Genomic DNA, 27,138 nt, shown 5'->3' with positions numbered 1-27,138 from the left:
CCTTTGGATGGAGAATGATAAAAAAAAAAAAAGACAGAAAGTTACATTGACTTATAACTTTTTTGACATGAAGAATAGCTAATAAACATTTTGCTATTATCAAAGAACATCAAGGTAGATGGATCTTATTTTGGTGCAACTCCACAAGAAACACTAAATCCTAATCAAACAAAAGAACTTCTGTGTAATAATATGACATTAGCAGAGCTAGAGCCCGTTCTCCACTGCCTCTGTCCTTTAGAATCCGTTCTCCACTGCCTCTGTCCTTTAGAACCCGTTCTCCACTGCCTATGTCCTTTTCAAGACAGGGAGGTCCTTATGTGTGTAAGCAACTCCTTTGTCTCCATCCACAACTTGTCCTTCTCCTCTCATTATCCTGCGCCATTCACCACCATTAATATTCAATCCTCAATAGAGTTTCTAAGAAGTGAATGAACAGAGGAAAGACAAAAGAAGTTCAATGGTGGTACCATCTGGTTGTCAATAATCCTTCTACTCCAACTGGACCACGGGCGTGTATTCTGCTTGTGCTTATCCCCACCTACACATAAAAACAAGCCACATTAGCCATTCATTCATTCACAGTTCATCATTCATTTGGTTCTGTCGTACCTCAGCACCAAGTCCAAATCTAAAACCATCACAGAATCTTGTGCTTGCATTGTGGAAAACAGCCGCACTGTCATAATGTTAAAAGAGTTTAGTTTCCAATTTATTCAACCACAAACATTCTATGGACTGTAGGATTCAAACAACACAAGCTATTATTACCTGTCCACTTGGCGGAGGAATATGTCTGCGACTTCACTATCTTCTGTCACTATGCAATCAGTGTGTGCACTGCTCTCACGAGACAAGACAAAGACAAAAAGAAGTGACCACACTTGTTTTCCAGCACATGCAAAGAATACAGACTACAGAGAGGTAGCCCCCCTGTGAAGACACTTTGTGATGTTATAAATTGGATTCAACAATAATTTTTTACCTCCCATGATTGTGGATGTGATCTACAGCACCATGTACGTCTTCTACAATTTCAACAGTGCATGCCTTGGCACTGTACTCGTGATGAAATGATTGTGTTTCCGGAATGTTCAGTTTACCACTTGCTCTTGGCCCACCATACAAAGTGACACCTACAAGTTAAAACAAATGTCTCTAATGAAGCTAACCAACAAACTAAATCTTATCTTATTTTTAGTACTTATGGTTTTTCAAACTCATAGTTCATGGTTAAAGACAAACAAACTACTATTCTTACCACTGGCTTGCAGAGCATGTATAAGCTCGTTGAGCACACCATTATTCTCTAGATCCTTATGTACAAGAAGAGTTTCCTGTTAGGACAAGATAAAAACAGAAGACGAGGTGAGACAAGAAGTTCTAAGTGAACATTACTGAAAAAGGTAAAGAGTCTCTAACCATTGCGTTACAGGCTGCTGGATAATCTAACTTTGCATCTGAAACTACACGCTTTGCCATGTCCAGATTACAAGATTTGTCGACATATACATGACATATACCATCTGCAAACACCAAAAAAAAGTAAGCAGTGTTCTCACTAGACCAGTCCAGAATATGAACTTAATGGAAGTGAACTTATAAAAGGTACCAGCGTGCCCTAGCACTGGGATTTTAGTTGAGTTTTTTATCTGAGAAACAAGCTTGTTGCTGCCTCTTGGGATCACAAGATCAATAACATCATCAAGCTGTAGCACAAATGCAAATGGTTAGTTCTAGATTAAGTAAAAAAGAGCTAATCACTTCTGGTGACCTCCCCATTCATGTATTTATACCTTGAGCAAATCAGGAATCTCATCTCTCGAAGTCACAAGTCCTATGAGTTTACCTCCAACAGTCTTTGGAATTGCATCAGTGATCACCTATAGTTTTTTCCATGATTTCAAACATTTTGAGAACCAAGATGATGACTAGTATTGACTACTATGGAGTTCACTCCAATCTATGAATATGAGGTTGATGTACCTTATGTAAGATAGCATTTGATCGACGAGCTTCTTTTCCACCCTTCAGCAGAAGACCATTTCCACTCCGGATAGCAAGTGAAGCTATCTGTTTGATTCATTGATAGTGTTTGGTGATCAGAGTTTACATCTAAGAGTATAAAGGACAATGTCCAGTGACATACCTGAACAAGAGCATCAGGCCGAGACTCAAAAACAATCAGAAGAACACCTAGTGGTGATGATGTCTTCTCTAAAACAAGACCATCTGCAATCTGTTATACAAAAAATTGTCAGGAAACATTTGAATTTGAAAGAAAAAAAAATTGCATGTTAATAGGAGGATTGGATCTTCCATCATTTCAGGTTACCTCAGTTTTTGCTAAAACACGGCCGATTGGATCTTCCATTTCAGCTAGCTGGCGAATAGAAGCTGCAAGGCTTGAGATCTATCAAGCACCAGAAACAAACAATGTAAATAATTGGTGCAATAGATTTAATCACACAGTGAATACAGTCTTACCTTCCCAGGCTTCATAACTAAGCGAGCTACCAAGGACTCCTCATATCCAGCTTGTTGTGCTACAGCAACATCTAAATCATTCTCAGCTTTAATTATTTTCTCATTTGCTTCAAGGGCGTTAGCAATATCGAGTAGAATGTTTTTCCTCTCTTCTGACGACAAGGCCTGTTAAAGCAAATTGCAAACAAGTCAATATCTGAACTAACAATTTGAGTACGGTGGCATAAAAGTCCTAACGTTACCTGAAGCTTTCTTGAACTCTCCCTTGCAGCAACTGCCATGTCACGGGAAGTAGTATCTACAACCGGAGCCCACAAATGAGCATCTTGGTGGAATAGAGTACCAACGCGCAGTCCATTAAGGACTTTAGCTATATTATCAGCTGCAAAGCCACTTCAAACCAAAAAAAAAAAAAAAAGCAAGAAAAGTATCACTCTTCCATCCAACACTATATGCTAGCTTAGGCATGGACACAATATCCCGAACCAAGAAACCACACCGTACCGAATAAACCGAACCGAATTTATAACTGAGTGGTTCCTATATCTCTTGAACCGAAAAAACGAATGAGTATCCTATATACCTAAAAGTGTTAATTATATTTAATTTCTAAGTAACAAAATCCTAAAAATACTATTTATAAACCAAATTATCCGAAAAATATAATTAACAGAATATTTTTCATCCAAAATATTAAAATTATCCGAATTACCCAACATTTTCATTTTTATCCGAACAATCCAAATTACTAGCTTATTGATTAGTCTCTGACTCCCTTCTAGATTCAGATATTTAGGGGAACAAGCTGATGCTAAGAACTTATGAGTACCGAAGGGCCTTTTACCTGGTAATGATAACAGGAATGCCACCATAAGCAGCACTAACAGCAGCTTTAACTTTTGCAGTCATACCCCCTCGTCCTAATTTGGACTTTTCCCCGAAGGTGATCTCTTCCTGGTGCTTTTCTTTAATGTATGTGTGGATCAACGTTGAATTAGGATCGCTTGGAGGGCCAGTATAGAGACCCTCAACATCACTTAGAAGAACCAAAAGATCAGCTTTCAGCTCCAGTGACAGTAGAGCAGCTAAGCTGTCATTATCCCAAAATATACCAGTAGAATCCTGCATAGGTAACAAAAGAAAGGCAGTGAATTAGTAACGCTTATAACCAAAAAGAAAGGCAGTGAACAAACCTTGTAAGGGGCTTTTCGAGTGCTTATAGCATCATTCTCGTTGAAAACTGGAATAACCCTCATCTTCATCATGGCTTTAACCGTTTCACTAAGTTGCTTTCTGAAATCCTTATCTCTAAAATCCTTATCAGTCACCAGCATTTGAGCCACCGTCACATCCAACTACCAAAAGAGGAAGCAACACCATTAGTACTCAAAATGCTTGCCAATAATCAAGAAATTAGAAGAGGAAAGTCACATCACATCACCTGGTCGAACATAGTCTCATAGTAAGCCATGAGGCTGCTCTGTCCAACAGCAGCACAAGCCTTCCCATCAAGTTCATTCTGTGGCTTCTGAAGGTCTGCAAAGCTGGAGTCCATATAGAATAAAAAGATTCAGAACAGAACAGAACAAAACAACAAATATAACAGTTAAAGGATGTTTCCAACACAAAACCTGCTGTTGACAAGTTGTCTGTAACGAAGCCTTTGACGACCAAGACCAACCGCACCAGATGACACCAAAATAACCTCAAATCCGTCCGAGTTTAATTCCGCAAGCTGCCATTAACATTATTTAAACAAGTTAATAGATGATTAATGTATAGCTTTAATCAAGAACGTGTATTTGATGTTAGGATTCAAATCAAGAAACCTGCTCGCAGATAGCTCCTAAGCGGCCAAGAGCCAATCTTCCATCTTTCCCAGTAACAACTGCAGTCCCAACCTGTCAACAAAAAAACCACTCTGTGTGATCAAAGGCAACAAAAAAGTTTCAATCTTTAAGAAAATAAAAGAACAAACTTTTAACGTTTTCCACATTTGCCCAGATTCATATCAAACCACCATAAAAGTCAAACCCGTTAAGAGAGAGAGAGAGAGATGGGAACCTTGACGACGATACGCTTGACGTTCTTGGTGAAAGCGCGGGAACGATCGGTCTCCGCCATATTAGCGCGAGTCAACTCGGTCGGACGTGAGGAGAGGAATGTGGTATAATCCGGTGAGGAGGAGTATCACAAGTGGGAAGGGAGCAAATGGGGTTTTTAAAGGTAAAGAGCGTCAGCCAAATACTGTATCTGAAAATTAGTTAAAACAAACAAACCCTTGTGTTTTCTCACAAATTAAGTGATGATACTCAAGTTTTATAACTGAATATTAAACCAGTTTTATATTCAGAAATTAAGTTAATTAATTTACAAATTAGGGTTAGCTTCCTACACTAATGGGGATATTTTATAAATAACTTTTTTTGTAATCATATTTGTTATTTCCATAAACTTGATTAGTTTTATATTTGTTTTTTGGTCCTTCGGTAAAACTATAAATCAGTGGCGGATGTACTTGTAACAAAGAGGTGGCAAGTGTCTCCACTCAAAATCTTACAATCCGTGTTATTTTTTTAAGCTTTAGATTATTGCCACATGACAAATACTTTTTTTTTGCCCCAATCGATTTTAAATTTCAAATTATAACCAAAAGAAAATTTTCACATATTTAATTCTATGAAATCCATTAATAATAATTTCTTTTTTTACAAAAAAAATTAGACATTTAGACCTTATAACTTAATTTTATAATGCAAAAGTCTCATATTTCTTATAAAATGTTTTTTTGCCCCTAATCCTAAATTTTTCTGCATCAACCCCTGCTCCAGTTTTGGAAGTTGTATGCATGACTAGTGTTATATATTTGATAACAAATGGTCCTTACCACCATGCAATTTAAAACAAATGTAATTAGACAATGGGAAAATATGTACAAGTGTAAATTTCTCTTTATTTATTTACTCACTGATAAAACAAATCTTTAATTCCCGTAGAGTAATGGTATGTGTCACCAATTTCATGAGTTGAAAAATATCTTGTTGTAAATAATTTTAATTTTATGCTTTATTTGTTTAAAAAAAAACTAAATCGATGCCAGTTTCAGTGTGGCCGCATTTTGTATTAAGTTCTTTCGAAAAATTTCACAATAAAATTCTATAAATTAATATTTTATAAGTTAATAAGTATCTAATATAATAAATTTATATATTTCTAAGTTGGTTTTATTCAAAATAATATAAACTGACAAAATAATGCAATTTTTAAATTTATATGTAAATATAATGGCTAAATATATTCCTAAATCTGTTTATTTGTTTTGATATTTAATGATATTTTGCATGAACTAATAACTAGTAACTTATAAATTAATAAAGTATAAGTTTAATATTACTTTACAAAAAGATACTGTGGTTATGTAGTTGTGAAATCGGGAATTTGTATTGAGAACAAATGGTAGTTACTAGTTAGTAACATGTTCTGTTGTCATATTGTAAAATTGTGATAATTTAGAAATTCTTTTGTCTTTTTCTTCTGAATTTACGGTTTCTAATGTCTAAAAAAATAAACGTAGGTATGCGTTATACACGTTTTTAGCTAAGTCCCGAACCACCTGGCGCCACGTCATGGGGATCTCACATCCTGATCCACATTGATGACGTGGTGATCGTGCAGAGTAAAAGAGTTAGGGTATGGCGCAGCGGATCAGCTCAAGACTGGTGGGTGTATTTTATCGATTTATAACCTGGAGGCTGAGAGAGCACCGTGAACGTGAACTACACAAAGAGAGGACAACAAGTCAGTCTTACTTGGCAATACCTCATGAAACAATTAAAATTTCATAATTCATACGCATCGCCACAACATCATCATTCATCATCATATGATTTGTTATCGTTAAAGTACAAAATTCAAATGATTTTGACATAGTCATATGTGATATTTTATATGTTTGCTATTCAAGGAAAAGAGAAGTTATAAGAATATAACCCAAGAAAGCATTAAGAACATAAGAGCAACATTATTAGGAGCATCTAATCGAAGTTTTCAAAGGACAATAAATTATGATGAGATATTATAAATTAGTGTTGGAGTATCTCAAAATAACCCCATCCCAAGCTATATCACTGGACATGCTCTAACAATCGCCCGTTTCCAGAATAAAAAAATATATTGTCTCTAGTCCTAAATCCATTACCATGTCGTGCCACAACACACGAATACGGCTGAATCTTGTATTCGATATATATGTATACTTAACTTTTGCTCGATATAGTAAAATGTCTTTAGTAACTTAGGGCATTTTACCCGGCTGGCCACACAGATATAGGCTATTACTTTCGGTTCATTTGAATGTTTAGGAAAGGATCTATCCGTAGGTTGTACCTCCATCCGGAGGTTAGATATGTATCTTTAATAGATTTGGGTTTAACCATTTTTGTTACAAAAAAACTTAGGGTATTTACCAAATTTTATCAAAAAAAAACCTTAGGACGTTTACCATTCATTTAGTATTAATTTAGTGAGAACGTATTTTTATTACTACTTTACTAGTGTATCTAGGAATAAATGAATGGTAAGGAAAATAAATTATTTTAGTTTATTCAAATTTAAAATGAAAAAGGTATATTCAAATTTATTAATTAAAAGTTATTTTCATCTAAAAAATAAATACGTTAAACACATGGAAAGCTATAATTGTAGCTAAAAAAATCACGCGTCTGTGGACAGATGGTTAAGGCGTTCCATAAATTCTCAAAAGATCTGAATTCGAATCCGCACCACATCAGATTTCTACATATGTGGCCACCAGAGTTTTTCATATTCCATCTCCGAGAAATAGTTTACCATTTTTTTTTAATTGTAGCTCAAATTTGATCGCGCTAGAAGCTTAGAGCCAGCCATAAGATATATAGTTTATGTTATGTATACGCCAATGGTCGGTTCTCTTGTCAACTATCGATACACACGTCTATCAAACTCCAATTCTGTTCAATCTCTATCACCTTTTTTAATCCGGTTAGCTATTTCACACGGCAGTAAACTACTACAAATATAGATATACCCTCCATTAAAATAGTGATTAAAAAAAAAAAACTTCTTCTGCTACAATTCATCTTTTCCACCAAATGCAAGAATATGCCATAAAAGTGATACCAACATTTATTGTGACGACGGCTCCTATGCCGTTCAAAAGTTTTAGATTGTAAAATTGTATATATAGACAAAAACAATTCTTCTCTTTTTTTCTTATTTTCGTGTTTTAGGGTGATTGGTAAGTGCTATGAGTATTTTAGACCATCATTAGTAATTTAGTCTCTTTACCAATGTCTCTGGAAAAAAATATATTAGTATTTTAAAATAAAATGATCTATACTATTATATTAAAATAGAAATCATGATTTCTTTCATGTGTGATATTTTTATTTGGACCATCCTTAGAAAATTTATTAAATTTTGCATAACTTAATTATAATATTTTTAATATCTTTATATTTATTTGAAATACTAATAAATATCTTACAGAAATGTCTAACAAAATCTTTCAAATATCTTTTAAAATTTTTTAAAATATATTTTCGAAATTAGTTAATTAAAATTTTAATTATCACAAAGTACAATTAGAAACTAAATTTTAGTTTAGTTTTGATTGTAAAAAAAATAATTTTAACAGTATTTTAATGATAATAAAAAAATAAAATTATTTAATTTTCAAAATTAAATTTAAGAAGAATTTTAAAAGATATTTTTAAAAATAAATATTCATTTCTATTTCTAATTTAAAATAAAAACTCTTATCTATTTAGCACAAAAATTACGACTTATTTCATATGTGTTTTTTTAATTTAGACCACTTAGAAATCACACCTTTAAATGTTTTTACCATGTAATACAACTAATTTACATCTCATAGATGAAATATTTGATATTTATTCATATCGTTATATTTATTCATATTGTATACATAAAACTTTATTATTATTATAACGTCTGTGTATTCCACTAAGTTAAAAACACAATTTGGTTTGTTATTTAAACAGCTATATTAAATTGGTTTAATTTATAACTATATACCAAATTTTCTATTTTGTAGGTTCAACTTAATTTAGTTTCCACATATATTTCAAATTTAGAAATGAACAAAATTATGTATAGCAGTATCGTTATATATATGGTTGTTGATTCATGGGATAACAAGTTGTAGGCTTGTAAATGTCCATAGGATGGTTTTTACTTTTTACCCATAGCCGAAAATGTTTTAAAAGAGGAGAGATTTCATCGGTGCAGTTTGATTTCTCAATTGTTAAAAAGTTAGAATATAATAGAAAAGATGAAAGAGCTTCGATTCCAAATTTGGAAAAGTCGAGTTCCATCACGTTCGGAGCCTTTAACTATACAAGCAAACAAGAAGTTACATTCATCCCATCTTTTTCTTTTAGTTCTTCACACAAACCAAGAAAATTCGTCGACGCATAGATATTTTCCAACGTGAGTACTCCCACTGTTTTAAAACATAAGATGTTTTAGCCAAAACCACAAAAAAAAAATTTAATTTTGTCAAGAAATATAAATTAAATAACTCAACTAAATATAAAAAAAAATCTATAAACTGTAATTGCCTAGTTGGTTACACAATTTTTAACAAAATTTAAATACATCTAAAATATAAAAATTTATATTTCAAAACATCAACAATGGCTTAAAACATGTTATATTCAGAAACAGAGAGAATCTTTTTTTTTTTACTCCTGGTGATGCAGTAAACAAAATAGTTATATTACACCATCAACAGTGTTTGCTGTGAATGATCATTAATTTTCAAGTGTAAAATCCTTAATATCTTCATGAACACACTTTCACTTTCCATACCATTTGCAGCTATGACCATATGTATGTGAAGAAAAACGCTATACCGGTTTGACATGCACCTTTTAATATGTTAGTCTATATATAAATATTTACAGATGATGTCAAAAGAAATATTTACAGATATGACTGGCTCGAACAAATCTATATATAATAAACGTTTGATTGCAGGAAATGGGAAAGCATCTGGATTCAACCCCAATAGAAAAAACGGCTAGTTTCTCTCTCATCAGGTGCGATAGGAAAGGCGATTTACAAACCAAACAGTGTCTCCGATACCAGCGGCTCACCGGCGTCTCATCAGACGTCGGCTGCTAAGTCAACTGTCTGCTTCTTCTCCCCCGAAGCAGATGAAGAAGAAAAAACCCAAGAATTCTCCGGCGAAATCTAGGTCTTCCCTGCCGGCGAAATCCACACTTGAGAAGTCAAAGGATGTAGATCTCCCTTTAGCCTTCGAGGTTGTTTCCGATGCCCAAATCGGCTCTCAAGCTGACACGGTTGCTCAACAATCCTCAGTCGCCGCAGATCTACCCTCCTCTGAACAATCTTCACCACCATCGAACAAGACAGTGATCGTCGATCCTACGGGAGATCCATCTCTAGCTCAAATTGCAGACCCGTTCGCTCAATTTGAGTCTAATCGTGTTGATTCAACCCAAATAGTACTGGAAACAGAGACCGGAAAGGCAACGAACTGCAACATCAAGACTGCCCTTCAAACTTCTCTTCCAATAGCCAATGCTGATGCTAAGATAAACTCTTTAAGCTCGCAAACGGCTGATGAAACGCTTATCTCCACAACTCCATCGAGTGAGGAAGATTTAACCGGTATGGATGGCTCTGCTGTCATCAAAGCTAAAGCTGCTCTGGACCCTACACAACAGGAAGGGAACACGAGCCAAACTGATGCAGTAAAACGCGTCGAGACTGCTGAAGGTGACATAAACACCCCATCTCCACCAGTCAATGTGGTGAAACAACCCACAGTCACTGCCAACCCCTCCACAGATAACTGGTGCGATCACGCTAAAGGATTAGGAAAGAGGTTATCAAAGAAGGGTGAAGCCTTCATTCTACCCTCGGGTGAAGCCTGTATCAAAATTCCCAATTCAGTGATCGAAAAAAACAGGAAGTCTTGGGAGCCATTTGTCTTGGGGCAGTTTTACTCGGATCCTCCCTCCCAAGGAACGCTGCACAACATTGTTAACGGAATTTGGAGCAAACACTACAGGGACATTGTGGTTTCAAAGATGGAAGGTTTTTCGTTTTTGTTTCGAATTCCAAATGCAGCGACAAGAAGCAGAGTTTTAAACCAGAGATTGTGGCAGATTGAAGGTCAGACTATGTTTGTGGATAAATGGGAACCGGGAATTGTCCCTACTAAGCCCGAGCTCACCTCAGCACCTATTTGGCTAGAGCTTAGAAAGGTACCATTCCAGTTCTTTAATGAGGATGGGCTGGAGAGAATCGCCGGTCTGGTGGGCCATCCCAAGTATCTCCACCCTGCGACTGCAAATAAAACGAACTTGGAGGTTGCAAAGGTCCTTACCATTATCGACCCAAGGAAGCCACTTCCCGAGGCCGTAAATGTCCAGTTTGATTCAGGAGAGATCAGTAGAGTTCTAGTGTCCAGCCCTTGGATGCCGCCTGTCTGTGGAATCTGTAAGGAGGTGGGCCATTGTACCAGGCGCTGTCCGTCAGCCCCTAAAGTGTGCAGTTTCTGTTCGTCCACCGCCCACGATTCCGCTAACTGCCCAAAGAAGCCGGGACAGGAAGCACGGGGTAGGAAGACCAGAAGAGGTAAGTCTAAGGAGAAGAAAAAATGGGTTGCGACTGGACCAGCTCAATCGGATCCTCAGAAGTCGGTTAACCGATCCTCAAGCCCCTCCTCTTCTCCTGCAATTGCTAAAGCGGGGGTTATTCAGGTAATAACGGCTGTTGGATCAAAGCTGGGTACGGAAAAAGATCAGGAGAAGGGAGAATCCAGTGTCAAGCCCTACTATCTGAGATCAGCAACACCAAGGAGTAACTCAGCTGCCTCTAGATCCTCTAACTCCAACGTCCAACCTGACTCTTCTGATGTGGAATCGTCGGAGTCTGAACTAGAGGAAGGTGAATTCAGCATTCTCGAACCGGATTTTGAATTGGTCAGGAACAAAAAGAAGTTTTCAGGTCTGAAAGGAAACCGGGGCAGGAGCTCCAAAACCCACTAATTTTTATGTCGACAGACATTTTTTGCTGGAATGTACGCGGGATGAATAAATTCAGTCACCGTATCGGATTAAGTAAATGGTCTAGGAAAAATTCCCCACTTTTTGGCGGCATTCTTGAGACTCACGTCAAGCAACTCAAGATGAATAAATTTGTGTCGTAGCTTTTCCCGGGTTGGTCTGCTCATCACAATTACGGCTTCTCTCCTTTGGGTAAAATCTGGATTGTTTGGCACCCTTCTCTACTTGTCTCCATAATCTCGGAGTCTTGCCAGATGATCACGGCCGAAATCACTTGGCCCTCCGTCCAGACCAAGATTTACATCTCTACGGTTTATGCGTCTAACGACGCTGAAGATCGTCTCACTCTTTGGTCTGAAATCACCTCCATGGCCTCTTCGTACGGGCTGGATAACAAACCTTGGTTGGTTATTGGTGACTTTAATCAAATTAGAGTCCCTTCTGAGCACTCCCTTCCTCCCACTCTGAACATGGACAAGAGGATGAGGGATTTCAATGACTGCCTTATGGAAGCAAACCTTGAGGATCTGAATTTCAGAGGCCCGACATTTACTTGGTGGAACAAGCGCAAGCTCGCTCCTGTAGCTAAAAAACTTGACAGAGGACTAGTAAATGAGGACTGGCTCATTGTGTTTCCGTCTTCAGTCCTTTTCTTCGGTAATCCAAATTTCTCTGACCACGCAGTTATGGCTATCACCCTGGAGCCTGAGAGGACTAGGATCAAAAAGCCATTCAGATTTTATAATTTTATGCTGCAAAACCCTGACTTCTTGGCTGTTGTTTGTGAGAACTGGTTTTCCTTCAACGTCGTCGGATCGGCAATGTACAGGGTCTCTTCAAAACTCAAGCTACTGAAGAAGGTTCTCAGAGACTTTAGCTTCCAGAACTATTCCGGTATTGAGAAGAAGACTGCCATTGCTCATGGAAAACTGCTGCAGGCCCAGTCGTCCATGCTTTCTGACCCTACTACGGCCAACGCCTCGATTGAGCTTCTAGCGTTGCAGGAATGGGAGGAACTCTCTACTGCTGAAACTGCTTTCTTTTTCCAGAGGTCTCACATAAATTGGCTTTCTGTCGGAGATGGAAACTCCAGGCTGTTTCATAGGTATGCAGCATCCAGACAGGCCATAAATCACATTCATTTTCTCACTTCGGAGTCGGGGGAACGAATTGATTCTCAATCAGGCATACAAGAGCTGTGCGTGGTCTACTTCTCAGACCTCCTTGGCGGCACGGTATCAGAGCCCATGTTTATACAGAGCGATCTTGACCTTCTCTTCGATTTCAGATGCTCCACACAACATGCTACAAACTTTCAGAAACCCTTCTCGGCTGAGGATATCAAAGAAGCCTTTTTCACTCTGCCTAAGAATAAAACAGGTGGCCCCGATGGTTATTCTGCTGAATTCTTTACTTCATCCTGGTCGGTGATTGGTCCTGAGGTTACGGAAGCAATCTTGGAATTCTTTAAGTCTGTTAGTCTTTTGAAGCAATGGAATGCTGCCAACTTAGTGCTTATACCCAAAAAGCTTAACGCGTCTCATCCTTCCGACTTTAGACCCATCTCCTGCCTCAACACGCTTTATAAAGTGATCTCAAAGCTACTTGCTTCAAGACTTAAGGAGATCCTGCCCTTAATGGTCTCTAAATCACAATCAGCGTTCCTCCCGGGGAGACTTCTTGCGGAAAATGTGCTTCTAGCAACAGATCTGGTCAACGGTTACAATACACAGAACCAGACTCCCCGAGGCATGCTAAAGGTGGACTTAAGGAAAGCATTCGATTGTGTCAGATGGGATTTCATCATCGCCTCTTTACGTGCGATTGCCATTCCGGAAGGTTACATCAGCCTCATCAAAGAATGCCTCTCCACAGCTTCTTTCTCTGTTTCAGTTAACGGAGCTTCGAGTGGCTTTTTCAAGAGTACTAAGGGTATCTGTCAGGGTGATCCGCTGTCGCCGTATCTATTTGTTCTGGCTATGGAGAGTTTATCCCGACTGCTTCTCTCTCGATATGAAATAGGCATTATTGGCTATCACCCGCGAACACAACAGCTGAAGATCTCTCACCTCATGTTTGCGGATGATGTAATGGTTTTCTTTGATGGAACGAGCAACCGTCTTCACGGTATAGCTGAATGCCTGGATGATTTTGCTTCCTGGTCTGGCTTACACATGAACACTCTAAAAACAGAGCTGTTTACTTCGGGATTAGAACAAAGGGAGTCTGATGCGATTGCTTGCTACGGTTTCCCCTCTGGTAACTTCCCCATCAGGTACCTTGGTTTGCCTCTCATGAGTCGTAAGCTTAAAATAGCTGAATATGCTCCCCTCATGACCAAGATTAACAGAAGTTTCCACTCGTGGTCTGCTAAACTGTTCTCGTTCGCGGGACGGCTTCAGCTACTGAAGACAGTAATTTTTGGCATGGTTAACTTCTGGATGTCGGCTTTCCTTCTCCCTAAGGGCTGTATCAAATCCATTGAATCTCTGTGCATCAGATTCTTATGGTCAGGAAACACGGATAAGAAAGGCATAGCCAAATTAGCTTGGACTACGGTTTGTCTACCCAAAATAGAAGGCGGACTTGGTCTGCGAAACTTATCTACCTGGAATCAAGTCTTATGCCTTAAATTCATTTGGATTTTGCTGTCTAAAACCCCATCGCTGTGGGCTGATTGGCACTGGAGTATTCACCTGCAAAATAAATCTTTTTGGGCGGTTGAAGTCTCTGTTAACGACTCTTGGGCATGGAAGAAGTTGCTGGATTTGAGACCCCTGGCGATTAACTTCTGCAAAGTCAAATTGGGCAACGGCAAAACAGCGAGCTTTTGGTACGATGTGTGGACTCCTTTGGGACAGCTAATTAACTATATTGGCCCCAATGGCCCAAGAGCTCTTCGAATAAGAAAGGATGCCAAGGTTGCGGATGCAATTATTGAAGGATCATGGACCTTACCTCACCCTAGATCGCAGAAGGAAGTTGCTCTACACTCTCATCTTACCACTCTCTCGCTGCCTCTATCTATAGACATTGATGATGAATGTGAATGGATTGCTGGTGACTCTCCCCTTTGTTTTTTCAGGGCAAATACTACATGGGAGGTACTTCGGCCAAAAGAAGATGTAAAGCCATGGGTGGACGTGGTGTGGTTCAAAGGAGCGATACCAAAGAACTCTTTCACCATGTGGATAGCGAACTACGACAGACTTCCGACTCGGGCGCGTCTTGCTAGCTGGGGCATGCCAATCTCCCCTCTATGCTGCTTCTGCTCCTCCACCGAGGAAACCAGAGACCATCTTCTTCTGTCTTGCGATTATAGTCAGGATGTCTGGAGGGAAGTGTTTCTAAGATGCCAACCTCCTTCATCAGCAATAACAAATTGGGCAGAGCTCCTCTCTTGGATCAGAGCCCCCACCTCCACAAAGTTTTCCTTACTAAGGAAACTAGCGGCTCAAACTGTTATCTCTCACCTTTGGAAACAAAGGAACAACCTGCTTCATAATCAAACCTCTGTTCCTGCTGCCTCTGTTTTCCGAAACATTGACAGAGAACTAAGAAACATCATCTCAGCTAGGAGAACTAGGAAAACTTTCAATTCACTCATGGTATTGTGGCTGAGATAGGAATGACTTCATCGGCTGTCTAGTAGGTTATGTGTAAAGATCCATCTTGTTTTTTCTCTTTTTTGCCAAGATGACTTTGTCTTAGGTTTCTTGCTTATGTAAAACCTTTCTTCATTCTATGATATTTACAATTTAGCAAAAAAAAAAAAACGTTTGATTGCTCAAAAAAAAAAAAAAAAAACAAAACAAAACAAAACGTTTGATCTATCTAACACGTTAATTGTATTTAACTCTAACATGTAAGTTAAAATTACAACAAACTCGTTATTCGACTACATTACATGTAGTGGATGGATGTATTTTAAGTCTCTTGAAAGTGCAAATAGTTTTTAAACATTTTTAGTTTGCATGGTAACAAGACGAATAGAATAAGAAAATCTAAAAACATATTATAAAGTATGTGGCGTATTTAAGAAACCATGAAAAAAAATTCTAGATACTACGAGAGCCGGCTTAATAATATTGGGGGCCCTTGGGCAAATATTTTTTTGGGCCCAATAATTAATTAATTATAATATTATTACTAAAAAGAATATAGAAAATTTTAACAAATAAACTATAACTTATTAATTCTGTTTGTGTTTTAAAATTCTAAAACTAAGATAACTACGTCATTTAAGTACAAAAAAAAAAATCTGAACTCTTATTGTAATATAAGATAAAAACTATACATTTGGACCTTTTGTGACATTAAAATAGATTAGATTGTGGATGGGCTCTGGACGGATGCATTATTTTCCCTCCCCATAAAACCGGCCTGGATACTACAAATATAAAATATAACCAAATAAAATGAACTAGGTGATTTTTCCGTGCTCATGCACGGGTACAAATATTTCTAAAGTAAATATACTGTAATAATTGATTGCTATTTACTTTAATTACACATATGATTTTATATATGTTATATCTAATCGATTTTGTTGTTTTTATAGTCAATTTAGTTATCATTTGGATAAATATATTAAAATTTTGATTAATTTCTTATTTGCATTTAGTTGGTTGTTGTCTTAGATATGTAAATATATTTTATGAAGATTATCTATAACTTAATATAGCTTTTGCGTAGAATGAAATAAAAAAATAAACTAAAGTGTATGATTCCAAATTAAATAAATTAATATAAAGATAATATTTTGAAGCATTTATATAAATTTTACAAAAGAACTAAATTGTAACTATTGGTTAATATTTTATTTTCATTTTTAATATGTTTTGAGCTGTCTTATGATTCATATTTATAAAATAAATCAATATTTTTATAAAGTTAAATATTTTTATCCTAGTTAAATCTATGATTTTAGATATAAGTTGTATTAGTCGAGTCACTTCTGTTGTGAGTATATTGAGTTACATATATTCTTTTAAATTTAAAATGAAGTATAATTATTTTTTATTATAATTAAGTCAAATGAAATCAATTTTATTTATCGTTTAAATACGTACGTACTTTCATAATATTTATCAAATTATATGTTGATGTTTTTTTTAAGATTAGAAAATAACACAATGCTCAATAGGAAATTACATGCATAAGTAGCTGATACATTTTTGGAAACTCATGAATACATATCAATATTTACAATAATTAAAATATTTTATAAATTCTAAATAAATTTATGCCTTCGATTTATTGAAATAAAACTAAAATTTATTTTAAATAATATTAAAAATCAAAATTCATATTTGCTTTGGTATTTTTGTTATGGTTATACTAAGTTCCACAAACATAAAAACATAAAATTTAAAAGCAAATTTAATACTAAAAAATAACTTTAATAATGATAAAATATAATGTATCTACCTCATTAAACTATTTTGTAACTATTTGTTCAAATGATGTTTATTTTTAAAATTTATTTTTAGTTTGTTTAATATCTCTTAAAAATATGCAGTAAACAAATTTTTGATCATTTATAAAATAATTGTTATATAAATAAATATAATTTATCGATATTTTTTTCAGTGATTGAAAGATATTATAGTCAACTAAATATATGAAAATAAATAAAACACTTCAATAATACTAATTATAAACTATTTTTAGTTAATTAAACATATATCAGTATGTTACTTAATTATTTTGTGTAATCATCTAAGAAAATAGATAGATATACAAAAATATTTCTATTACTTTGTATTTTTTTGTTTGAAATTATGTTTTAAGAGAAATAATATTTCTTTTACTAATATCAAGATTATCTTTGTAAATTGTTTTTAATGAAATCACATTATATACAAATTTATATTTTTTTCATCTAAGAAAATATAGATGTAAATATAGTATTTTGTTTCTTCAAATGAATATTTTAAGTTATTAAAAAATATTTTTTTAAATGTAATATTACTATTTTGTGAACTTTCTCTTTTTTTTTATGAAATCATATTATATATACATATATTTTCGTTTTTCAATTAGTTTTTTTTTTAACTTTATCAAAAAATTCCTTTTTTCTTTTATGTATATTTGTTTTTTGGAAAATTTTAAAAAGGAAACTAAATAAAAAATAAATAATAGTATTTTAAATGTAAGGTTTTTAATTCATTATGGTATTAGTGTAATCAACCATCGTGAGAGTTAACGTGAGAGCGACACACAGGAAATTAACTTTTCAAATAATATTATAGAGATTTTATATCTACAAAAACCAGGAAAAACAGTAATGAAAATAAAATGCAAGATTTTTGTCGAATGAATAATTTCCCCTATATATATAACATTAAAAACTGATATCCTTTTTTGTGTTGTTGGTATGTGTATATTTCTTAGGAATAAATCGAGATTGACCATCTCCAATAATATTTCTTTTGAAGAAAAACATCAAAAACTAAAAAAAATTTCTTTCTAATTGTATCTTTTAGAGAAAAATGAAGACATAAACAATAACACATTAATTTGAGATAATATTATTCATAACCACGTTTTAATTTTGAGTTTTAATTTACGTAATATTTATATTTTATATCAAATTTAAAAGATTAAATATTTGTGTTTTTACGTTAGTTAAATCATTAATATTTTAATTAATATAATTATAATTCATATAAATGATCATATATTTTATGAAAAACTAAATTTATATATGTGATAAAATTACAATTTGGTAAATTTTGTATGTTTTAAAACAAAATTATTAGTATAATTGAATAACAATTATTAATAATAAAATATTTTTGAAATATTGTTTTGAAGAAGAAACGAAGGAAACTACTAGAACAAATTTAAGCTTATTTTGATATAAGTGATTAAGTGAACTACTACAAAAGAAAGAAAAATGGACCTACCATTCGTGCAATGTCAATACAAGCAATCAAGCATTTGACAATACTGTTTCTGTGCAACTGTTGTTGATGACGATGGAACATTCAATGATGTCAAAGCTATCACCTACGGGTGATGATAACTGGTATCCACAATGTTTCGGCTTTGATAACAGATGTAGATTAGTTACTATGACAACACGGGAAGATGCTAAAAGACATGGTTCTCTTCATTTAGCACATGGAATCAAGTGCAAGTGAGGAACCCCACAGTGATAAGGAATGAGTTGATTTGGTTCCCACAAACCATACTTCGTTTTTATTCATCGTGTGGCTTGCATTCGAAACTGTCTTTCTATAGGTGATCACACATAAGCTTGGTGTGAGCACCAACAATGCCGTTCCAAAAACATGGCCATTTATAGCACCATGATGATCAAGTAGATAGGAAGAACAACTTAGTTGCAACATCTTTTGTATCTAACTCTATGCCATTAGATTTTGCAAACAATTCAAATTTTTTCGTATTGCAAATATTTTTTTATTGATAAATAAATTTAACATTTAAACAAAAAAAGTTGGCATTATTGAATGGAGACATACATTGTACATAATACATTTGAATTGTATATGTTTTTTTTTGAAACAAAATTGTATATGTTCATCATGTTTGAAAATTATCGAATATATGTTGGCTTAGCTGCTCACTTTCCCTCATTGTAATGATGGACTTATACCTTTTTTTTTTTGTTTATGGGCTTAGATTAACTTGTACGCCTTTATTTTCTTTTTAAACATGTACAATTTTTTTGGGAAAATCTTTTGCATCTTTCAAAAGAGAAGATTTTCCATGGCGCATAAGTTGACATTATAAATAAATTATAATGACCACACATATACAAGAGTTTAGCAAAATGCCCAAATAAAAGTTAAATTACAAGACCTAAAATTTACTAGACTAAAAGCTATGCCAGATAGAATCTCTAACATGCCAATATCAAATCTCAAACCCAATTATTCGATGTTTTTTTACTGTAATCATTGCTGTGAGAGTCATCGACCACTATTTGGAAACTCCTTACGTTTCTATACTTGTGTTTTTTTGGCTAAATGGTAAATATTCATTAATGAAAATGAAAGTGATAAAAGTTGTTTAAGTACAAAAAGGTGGAAAAAAGACTTACGTAACAATACATAAGGATTTAGATGTGTGAAACAAACATAATCCCAAAAATGATCTACAACCGCAAAAGCAGTTAGGAAATCCGACGACGCCAACTCGTACGAAACCTACTCTCCCGACGACGCTTCAAAGTACGAACTCTGGTCTCCCGACAATGTTCCGAGCACACCACAATTTACTCTTGGCACGAACTCAGCAGAGGCTGGTGGCACTAATCCTTAGCACGAACCCAACGAAGACACGAACCCATCGAAATACTAAGACACTAAGAGCAACACCAACGGTTAACAATTCTTCTGAGTTTCTTTAAGTAGTAAAATATTGTTTTTTAAATAAAATTTAGTTAGCCAATTAAATTAAATTTTCTTTTATAAAGATAAACCAATACAGAAGGGACAATTGGAAGGGAAGATTCAGAAGCGGTCCTAAAACATCTCTGCATAGAACTTTGACTGACTTTTTCCATTTTTTTTTCTTTAGTTTTTACTGGAAGAAACTGTAGTAGAAGTTGCTGTTGGAGCTGCTCTAACAACCTTGTTCCAACAGTGTATGAGTAATCTGTACCCAACACAAACTATGGCAAGAGAAAAATATGGGATGTATGGCAGCAGCACCATAACACCTTGCAACACTCAAAACTGCAGAGATACGAATAGAACACAACGACTAGAGTACTACAACGACAACTCGAATCCTGGGAAGTTACATTCTACACAAGCAGCCACCGAGACTTTACCAAACAAAAGACAAAATGGAATATAAAGCCACGACTTTCTCATCAACTAAGAACCATAAGCTGACAGAACCACCAAAGTCTGAAACCAACGACGGCAAGCAAGAGTTTTAGACCTAGGGCAGAGAAAAGCAAACCCGACAATGAACCTTCGCGAAACAATCAACCATGAGCGCAAGAGGGGAGATGCTGTGACCGGAGAAGGGAAGGTGGAAGGTAATGCAACTCGGATTCAGCCGGAGCCCTAGACGACTCTACGCCAGCACCAAAGAGCAGTTGGTCGGTGCAGCGACCAAGACTAAAGAACCGACACACGAGGGCTCTGCAACCTTGAAGCGCGCCGACGAGGTGAGTGACACGCCGAGTGCCACCTAAGAGAGACGACAGGAGGCTTCTCCGACGAGACGCCAAGCGGAGGAGGAAACTCACGCGCCGCCGCTCCATTCCGCCGGGATAAACGAAAGGTTTGAGCAGATGAAAGAACATATCCCGCGCTGAGGACCCTCCTGACGAAAGCACGCGCCACCGTAACGCAGAGAGGCGCCGTAGATATAAAACCGGGAAAATGTTGTGCGGACGCAACCTCTTCCCAGAAAGCCGACTGCCTTAACAGTTCCATCCCTGCGAACCTCGCGGAACTCCAACCCGTCGATCTCTTGAAGCAGCGAACTCTCATGAGCAAGTTTTGTCGGAGATGAAGAGGCCACGAGGAGCGAGATCACTTAGCATATCGGCCGGTGGGAGAGGGAGAGACAGACAACAAAGGAAAAAAACGTAGGATTTGAGAGGGAGGAGATGCGGAACGTCGATTTAGATGTTTTTCAGAGAAAAATGAGGAGAGAGAAAATCAGGTTCTCGTTCTATGCTTGTGTTTTTCCTTACACTTTTCATAAATGTGATAACAATAGACTACTTGAACATGCTATCAGGACATATTCGAGCATGAATGTATACATATATAAACTTCAAACATTAAATTATTTTCTATTTTTGGTGTGGCAGATCTTAGCTTACTGATCAATGAGAGTTACACCAAGTTTCCGTATACTAGATCTACCAAGTCTTGACTTCTTCCCTATAAGATTTGACTTCTTTGAACTTGAGAAAGTGGAACATTAAATCAATCAACGTTACCATTACGTCGGTTGCTTGGGCATTGCTATCCATGTATAGGGAATCAAGACAAGGAACATCCCCTATATATAATTCCATTTTCTGGGGCTGCATTTTATTGTCATATGATTAGCAGTATATAAGCTGATCAACATCATTATTTCATTAAAAAAAATTGATCATTATTTCACTAAAACAATTAGCCTATGGTGTATACGCTCGTAATCTTTATAGACTACTTTATGGTCCATCGACACAGCCTTTATTTGTGATTGAGTAATGGGTGTAATACAATACATATCACTATATCAGACCAAATTAATAGAAATATGAGTAAAAGCATAATAGAAATAGGAAATCCAGCTGAAATATACATCGGTAAGCAATTACATAGATTTATAGAACAAATATTGGGAAGAAAATTATATCCAGATTCGAACTCAATTCTTAAATTAAAGAAGACAAAGAACAAGTACCAATAAACCAATAGACGTAGGCTCTCCTATCTCTCTGTCTTCTCACAAAACCAAAAGTCTCCATCTTTGAAACCAGATCTCTTCTCCGACGCTGGTGGTCCTCTTAGCCGGCGTCTGAGGGCTCCTCTCCCTTCGTCCTTGTTCTCAGCTCCACTGCTCTCTCCTTGTCTCTCTCGGGCTTGCTATTGGTCCTCGGCTGGTGCGTTGAAGCTTCCTCATCTCTTGTGGAGATTCTAGCTCAGCTGTAGCCAGATCTAGTTCAATGGCGATGATTGGGGCTTGGGTCTGTTGGTAGAGTCGGTTTTGTGGAGGTCGGATTCTCTGGTTCGTGCTATGGCTCTCTCCGGTTATTTGAGCGGCACCGGAGCGGTGGGGAGGGAATCATTGTTGGTTGGCGTCGACTCTTTCTCTCGCTTGCTTCGATCTCTGGAGGTGGCTTCAGTTTTTCCGGATCTAGGGTTTGGCCTGAGGGTGACGGCGAGTGGAGCTCCGGTGAGGCTTCTTCTCTGCGGATCTGTGGTGATGGTGTGGCTTAGAGGCTGCTCTATAGGTCTGTGCCTTCTGGGTTTGGAGTTCTAGTCTCGGTTCTTGGTTCCCTCGTTGTGTGGTGGTGTGGTGGGCCAAGTTGGCTCTGGATTTCGGAGATCCTGCTGCGTGTTCTAAGTGATGGGCACGAGTCGGGAAGCATTGCTCGCTTGGAGTTGTCAACCGAGTTAGGTGACCTTTTGTGGCAGCTTGTATCGAGCTCTTGACTGCATCCGCGTCTTGTTGGGCTCATTCTTCTTAGGTCAGGCTCGGAGCGGTGGCGGATCGCTTATCATTCTTTTCCATAATAAATGTGTCGAGCTATCGACTTGGTTGGTAGTTTAGCCTTTGAATCCGTCAGTAGTTTGTTCTTGGCAAGAGCACTCGAGACTGTGGATGACGTATGCGCTTCTCTAGGGTCTTCATCTTTCTTGTTTGCTTGGTGGTTTCTCCGGAGGTTGTGTTCTCAATCAGTCTAGCGGCTCTTCTCGAGTCTCCGGTTAAATGGGTGTACACGTCCCGGGTTGGTTGGTTGGAGGTAGCAATCTTCAATTGTCCTTTCCGAACGACGTCATCGCCGGTTTAGGACCTTCCTCGTGCTGCCGGGGCAATACTTCTTGGGTGAGCAGGTGGGTTCGAGATTGTGATTCTTTGTGCAGGTCGTAGCTTATTGGATTCCGGAAGCTGTAAGAGCCGTGTGTTTCAAGGTTTAGGTCGCCTTTCTCTCCGGCAGCTCGCGGCAACCGGTTCCAGCTCCGCTCACGCCTGTTTCTCTGGTCCGTCATTACTCCGGTGCTGTCTCGTGCTTAATCTCAGTCTCTGCCTCTTTCCTGTTGATCATTATTTGCTGGTTGGGTTCTTCTGTTTATTTTAAATTTCTGCATTTTAAATCTCTATAACTTTTGTCAAAATTAAAAATCTGGTAATAATATCTAACATTTTACCAAAAAAATAAAATATAATTGAAATAGAGAAACATAGTGATCCAAAAGAGCCTAATGCATTTTTCCTAATGGTGATCGATGTCCCATGCACCACCAACATTTCACAATATATAGTGTTCATAAAAAAAAGGGTTATGATCCACATGATATCCATATATCTCTAACGATAAATGTAATCTTAGAACTCTATAAGAAAGAAAACTCACTTACACATGCTCCATTTTTCTAATTGCCAAAATACAAATCCTTAGTAGTATTCCATCTTCTATAAAACTCATATTCTCAAAACCAAATACAATAAATAATTGTTAGTAACTCCATCTTTTATCACACTAATTTTTCTTCCGAAAATCATATGTTCACCAAAATTAACCTCATGTTTCAACGTGTATTATATTTATAAGATCATCTCCAATGTATTTTACTATTTCCACTTTTAAAATAAAAAATCTTTATAATAGAAGTGAAATATATTCAAATATATTCTTCTAAAATAGTAATATTTAAATATGAAGTAATAAATAGAGAAATAATATAAAAAAAAATTATTATAGAAAAGAAAATAGAGGTGGATTAAAGTAATTTTATATCTAAATGTTATTATATAGGTAAAAATGACAATGAGTCGGAGAAGATCTAAATCAAAAATAGTTTGCACAATTAGATAATTAGTCTGACTTTCAAGTTACTTTTCCTCCAAGGCTTGAAACCCAAAAATAAAATAATTAATTTTGTTATTTTTTTCTCTTAAATAATTTTATTGACCTATTTAATAAGTGAAGGCTCCTTTAAATTAGGGCCAAAGCGGTGTCCAGAGCCGCCAGTGTTTAAAAGGGCAAAACCCTTTTCCTTCTCTTCTTCTTCCTCCAAAACCTTTTAACTCCATTTGTTGCCTCTTCTTCGCCGCTCTCTCTCTCCCTCCTCGATTCATCCTTCTCCCAAGTAAGCTTCTTTGATCTGTAAACCTAATTTGTTCCTGATCTGTTGTAAGAATCCTAGTTATTGAATTAGGGTTTCTTGTTTTTGTTGTGCGTTATCAAAGTTCATACCTTTCTCCACTCCATGGCCACTCGTAAGTTTTCTGCAGAGCCTTGCTTTATACTAATTGTGTGTTACTCTTTGAGGGAAATGGCTTTAACAGGGTTTAATATGATGGCAGGTCTTCAGTTTGAGAACAACTGTGAAGTTGGTGTCTTTTCAAAGCTCACTAACGCTTATTGCTTAGTTGCTATTGGAGGCTCTGAGAACTTTTACAGGTATCCCTTTGTTTTTGCTTTGGACACATCTTTAAAGTTTCAGTTTGGTGTTTATGTTTGATGTCTTTGCAGTGCTTTTGAGTCGGAGTTAGCTGGTGTTATCCCTATCGTTAAGACCTCTATTGGAGGAACTAGGATTATTGGCCGTCTATGCGCTGGTTAGCCTTTTCTAATCTTCTTGATATTGTCCACTTGCGTACTTAAGATGGGGTTTTTTCTTTTCTTTCTCGGTGTATATAGGAAACAAGAATGGGCTTCTTGTGCCTCATACAACTACTGACCAAGGTAACATCTTGTTGACATTTTTTACACCAAATCGTTTTTTAGTACTCTCAAGAACTGCTCTTGAGATTCCTGATAAAACATGACCCCCCAGTTGACATATATGCAACTTGTTAGAAGCATTTCCCCTGTTTAAGTTCAGTTTATTATGGGACTTATAACTGAATATGCTTTTAGTAGTATGGTTCTGTGGTCTGTGTAGTATTGGTGAATCTCTTGGATTTTACTAATGGTTTCTTTTTTCTGACAGAGCTTCAACACTTGAGGAACAGTCTACCTGATCAAGTTGTGGTCCAGAGAATCGAGGAGCGTCTGTCGGCTCTTGGAAATTGCATTGCCTGCAATGACCATGTTGCTCTTGCTCACACCGATCTTGACAAGGTGAATATCTTTTGATGCTGTGGCAAAACATATATGCTGTTTACCAATTAAGCTTACAATAGTTTGCAGGGATAGTCTTATCCAAAATCCATTTGGAATCACCATGAGTTTTTTTTTTGTCAACATATACTTTTCACAAAAAGACCACATGCTCTCTTGCTATTACTGCATGTGTTTCAGATGATTTTATATCTTGGCATGTAAATGGAGTTTCTGTACTTGTACCGTTTGATTTGATGTCTGGTTTTTGTGTCCATTGACAGGAAACTGAGGAAATAATAGCGGATGTTCTCGGTGTTGAAGTATTCCGTCAGACGATTGCAGGCAACATTCTTGTAGGCAGCTACTGTGCCTTGTCCAACAGAGGTGGCATTGTAAGAGAACACAAAGAACAATCATCATCCCTTTGATTGAAACTAGCATTCGTCTCTTCACTTAAAAAATTTGTCTTTATTCAATGGAATAGGTTCATCCTCACACCTCGGTGGAAGACTTGGACGAGCTCTCGACACTACTTCAAGTCCCACTCGTTGCAGGAACTGTGAACCGTGGTAGTGAAGTTATAGGCGCGGGAATGACCGTTAATGATTGGACTTCTTTCTGCGGTTCAGACACAACTGCAACAGAGCTCTCTGTTATAGACAGCATCTTCAAGCTAAGGGAAGCCCAACCTAGCTCTATTGTCGACGAGATGAGGAAGTCTTTGATCGATACCTATGTTTAATTTTTGCTTTGTTTTGGATGAGACACAACAACAACAACATTCTCAAGTGTCAAATCTCTTAAAGTTTCATATCTTTTATGGTTTTTGTAGGCTCTGAATATTTATTTTACTGTTGCAAGAATAATTTTGTTTCTTCTCCCTTGTGTTTTATTATGTTGAATCTTTTTTTTTTATTGATCTAGTTCAACTGGGTCCATGGTTGGTTCATATTCCAGTGAGTTGTCAGCTTACAAGAACGCATTGGATGCACTGTTGTCTATGATCACATTCAAGCCATTTTGTTAATACTACCAACCAATCACACCGTCTGCTCAAGGTTCCAAAAATCACTTTACTTTTACTGTGTAATATCAAAACTTATGAGCTTTTTAATGGTCTCATGAATCTCTTGAGCTCCAAGACGCAGTCTCAGAACTGAGATTCATTCATGTGCCGCGGAACTATAAGAAAGGTGCAGACTTTGAAAGGCTCATCATGTGTACAATTTCCTGAGATTATACAATAAACATTTTAAAATTTGTGCATCTACGTGAAGGGACGTATCTATTCACATCTCCTGCCTTAATCGATTCCATGTCCGAGAGAGATTACGTCTGAACGGGTGAGCTTCTGAAATCATACGCACCATCACACTTGTATCCGAGGAAATGTTCAAAACAGTATTGCAGCACTGAGATTAGTCAGAAAAACTCTCTGTGTTCTGAAATGTAAGATGTTTTGGGTAGTACACATTTATTAAGAAAATTATTTTTTACCTAGAAAATATCATTAAAATTATAAACTAAAAACTACTCAACCAATTACAAAATAGAACTATTAAATTTGATTAGCTACACATTTTTTGATAAACTTAAAGTGAGATGAGAACATCTTATATATTGGAACATAAAAATTATTCTAAACATCTTACATTTCAGAACATAGGGAGTATTATATTGTCCACTTTGAGTCTTAAAAATTCCTAACCGATTTTTGGGTCGGCCATTGGATTATATTAGCAGTAACATCAATTTCATAACATCAGTAGTCTCAACTCAGCATTCTCTGGT

At 36.4% G+C, this 27,138-nt stretch overlaps 3 protein-coding genes and 1 long non-coding RNA gene across 8 annotated transcripts in view; 1 reads left to right on the top strand and 3 right to left on the bottom strand.

The window, feature by feature from the left end:
- The window catches only part of LOC103863213, a 743,758-nt gene that overhangs the window by 576,926 nt on the left and 139,694 nt on the right, over positions 1-27,138 (bottom strand). The gene's annotated exons all lie outside the window — the stretch shown is intronic.
- On the bottom strand, positions 20-4,799 carry LOC103863147 (delta-1-pyrroline-5-carboxylate synthase B). Of its 4 annotated transcripts, none has more exons than XM_018658381.2 (21): positions 4,552-4,799; positions 4,317-4,388; positions 4,119-4,222; positions 3,929-4,031; positions 3,681-3,842; positions 3,332-3,609; positions 2,730-2,880; positions 2,488-2,652; positions 2,336-2,413; positions 2,150-2,239; positions 1,987-2,073; positions 1,797-1,883; positions 1,613-1,709; positions 1,423-1,526; positions 1,262-1,337; positions 986-1,136; positions 772-840; positions 613-679; positions 471-541; positions 289-376; positions 20-228 (listed from the first exon to the last, which is right to left on the bottom strand). In XM_018658381.2, the coding sequence occupies exons 1-20, from the start codon at positions 4,609-4,611 to the stop codon at positions 289-291; spliced, it is 2,160 nt and encodes a 719-aa protein (XP_018513897.2). In that variant the 5' UTR covers positions 4,612-4,799; the 3' UTR covers positions 20-228. The 4 variants fall into 4 exon arrangements, with proteins under 4 accessions (XP_018513897.2, XP_009139148.2, XP_009139149.2 ...); XM_009140901.3 differs by having other exon boundaries at positions 47-228; positions 259-376; positions 4,552-4,770; XM_018658380.2 differs by having other exon boundaries at positions 76-258; positions 4,552-4,770.
- LOC117133750 lies at positions 17,631-23,470 on the bottom strand. The gene is made up of 2 exons (XR_004457753.1): positions 20,526-23,470; positions 17,631-19,920 (listed from the first exon to the last, which is right to left on the bottom strand). It is a non-coding gene; the product is annotated as an uncharacterized LOC117133750 (long non-coding RNA).
- On the top strand, positions 24,246-26,262 carry LOC103863145 (eukaryotic translation initiation factor 6-2). Of its 2 annotated transcripts, none has more exons than XM_033290666.1 (8): positions 24,246-24,389; positions 24,474-24,518; positions 24,606-24,702; positions 24,775-24,860; positions 24,943-24,987; positions 25,235-25,365; positions 25,629-25,739; positions 25,832-26,262. In XM_033290666.1, exons 2-8 carry the CDS (start codon positions 24,509-24,511, stop codon positions 26,087-26,089), a joined length of 738 nt encoding a protein of 245 aa, XP_033146557.1. In that variant the 5' UTR covers positions 24,246-24,389; positions 24,474-24,508; the 3' UTR covers positions 26,090-26,262. The 2 variants fall into 2 exon arrangements, with proteins under 2 accessions (XP_033146557.1, XP_009139146.2); XM_009140898.3 differs by having other exon boundaries at positions 24,250-24,388; positions 24,489-24,518.

This window comes from Brassica rapa, chromosome A04 (genome assembly GCF_000309985.2).
Source record: "Brassica rapa cultivar Chiifu-401-42 chromosome A04, CAAS_Brap_v3.01, whole genome shotgun sequence".
Taxonomy (NCBI): Eukaryota; Viridiplantae; Streptophyta; class Magnoliopsida; order Brassicales; family Brassicaceae; genus Brassica; species Brassica rapa.
The sequence above is the reverse complement of the archived record's forward strand: the minus strand, read 5'-3'. Positions and strand labels throughout refer to the sequence as shown.

Excerpts from the sequence above, each read along its gene's own strand:
- LOC103863145 (XM_033290666.1), top strand. Across the intron at positions 24,703-24,774 it reads GGCTCTGAGAACTTTTACAG|TGCTTTTGAGTCGGAGTTAG; the intron begins GTATCCCTTTGT and ends ATGTCTTTGCAG. Across the intron at positions 25,366-25,628 it reads CTCACACCGATCTTGACAAG|GAAACTGAGGAAATAATAGC; the intron begins GTGAATATCTTT and ends GTCCATTGACAG.
- LOC103863147 (XM_018658381.2), bottom strand. The coding sequence starts at position 4,611 with ATGGCGGAGACCGATCGTTCCCGCGCTTTCACCAAGAACGTCAAGCGT. Across the intron at positions 2,881-3,331 it reads ATTCCTGTTATCATTACCAG|TGGCTTTGCAGCTGATAATA; the intron begins GTAAAAGGCCCT and ends TTTGGTTTGAAG. Across the intron at positions 377-470 it reads GGATTATTGACAACCAGATG|GATAATGAGAGGAGAAGGAC; the intron begins GTACCACCATTG and ends TGAATGGCGCAG.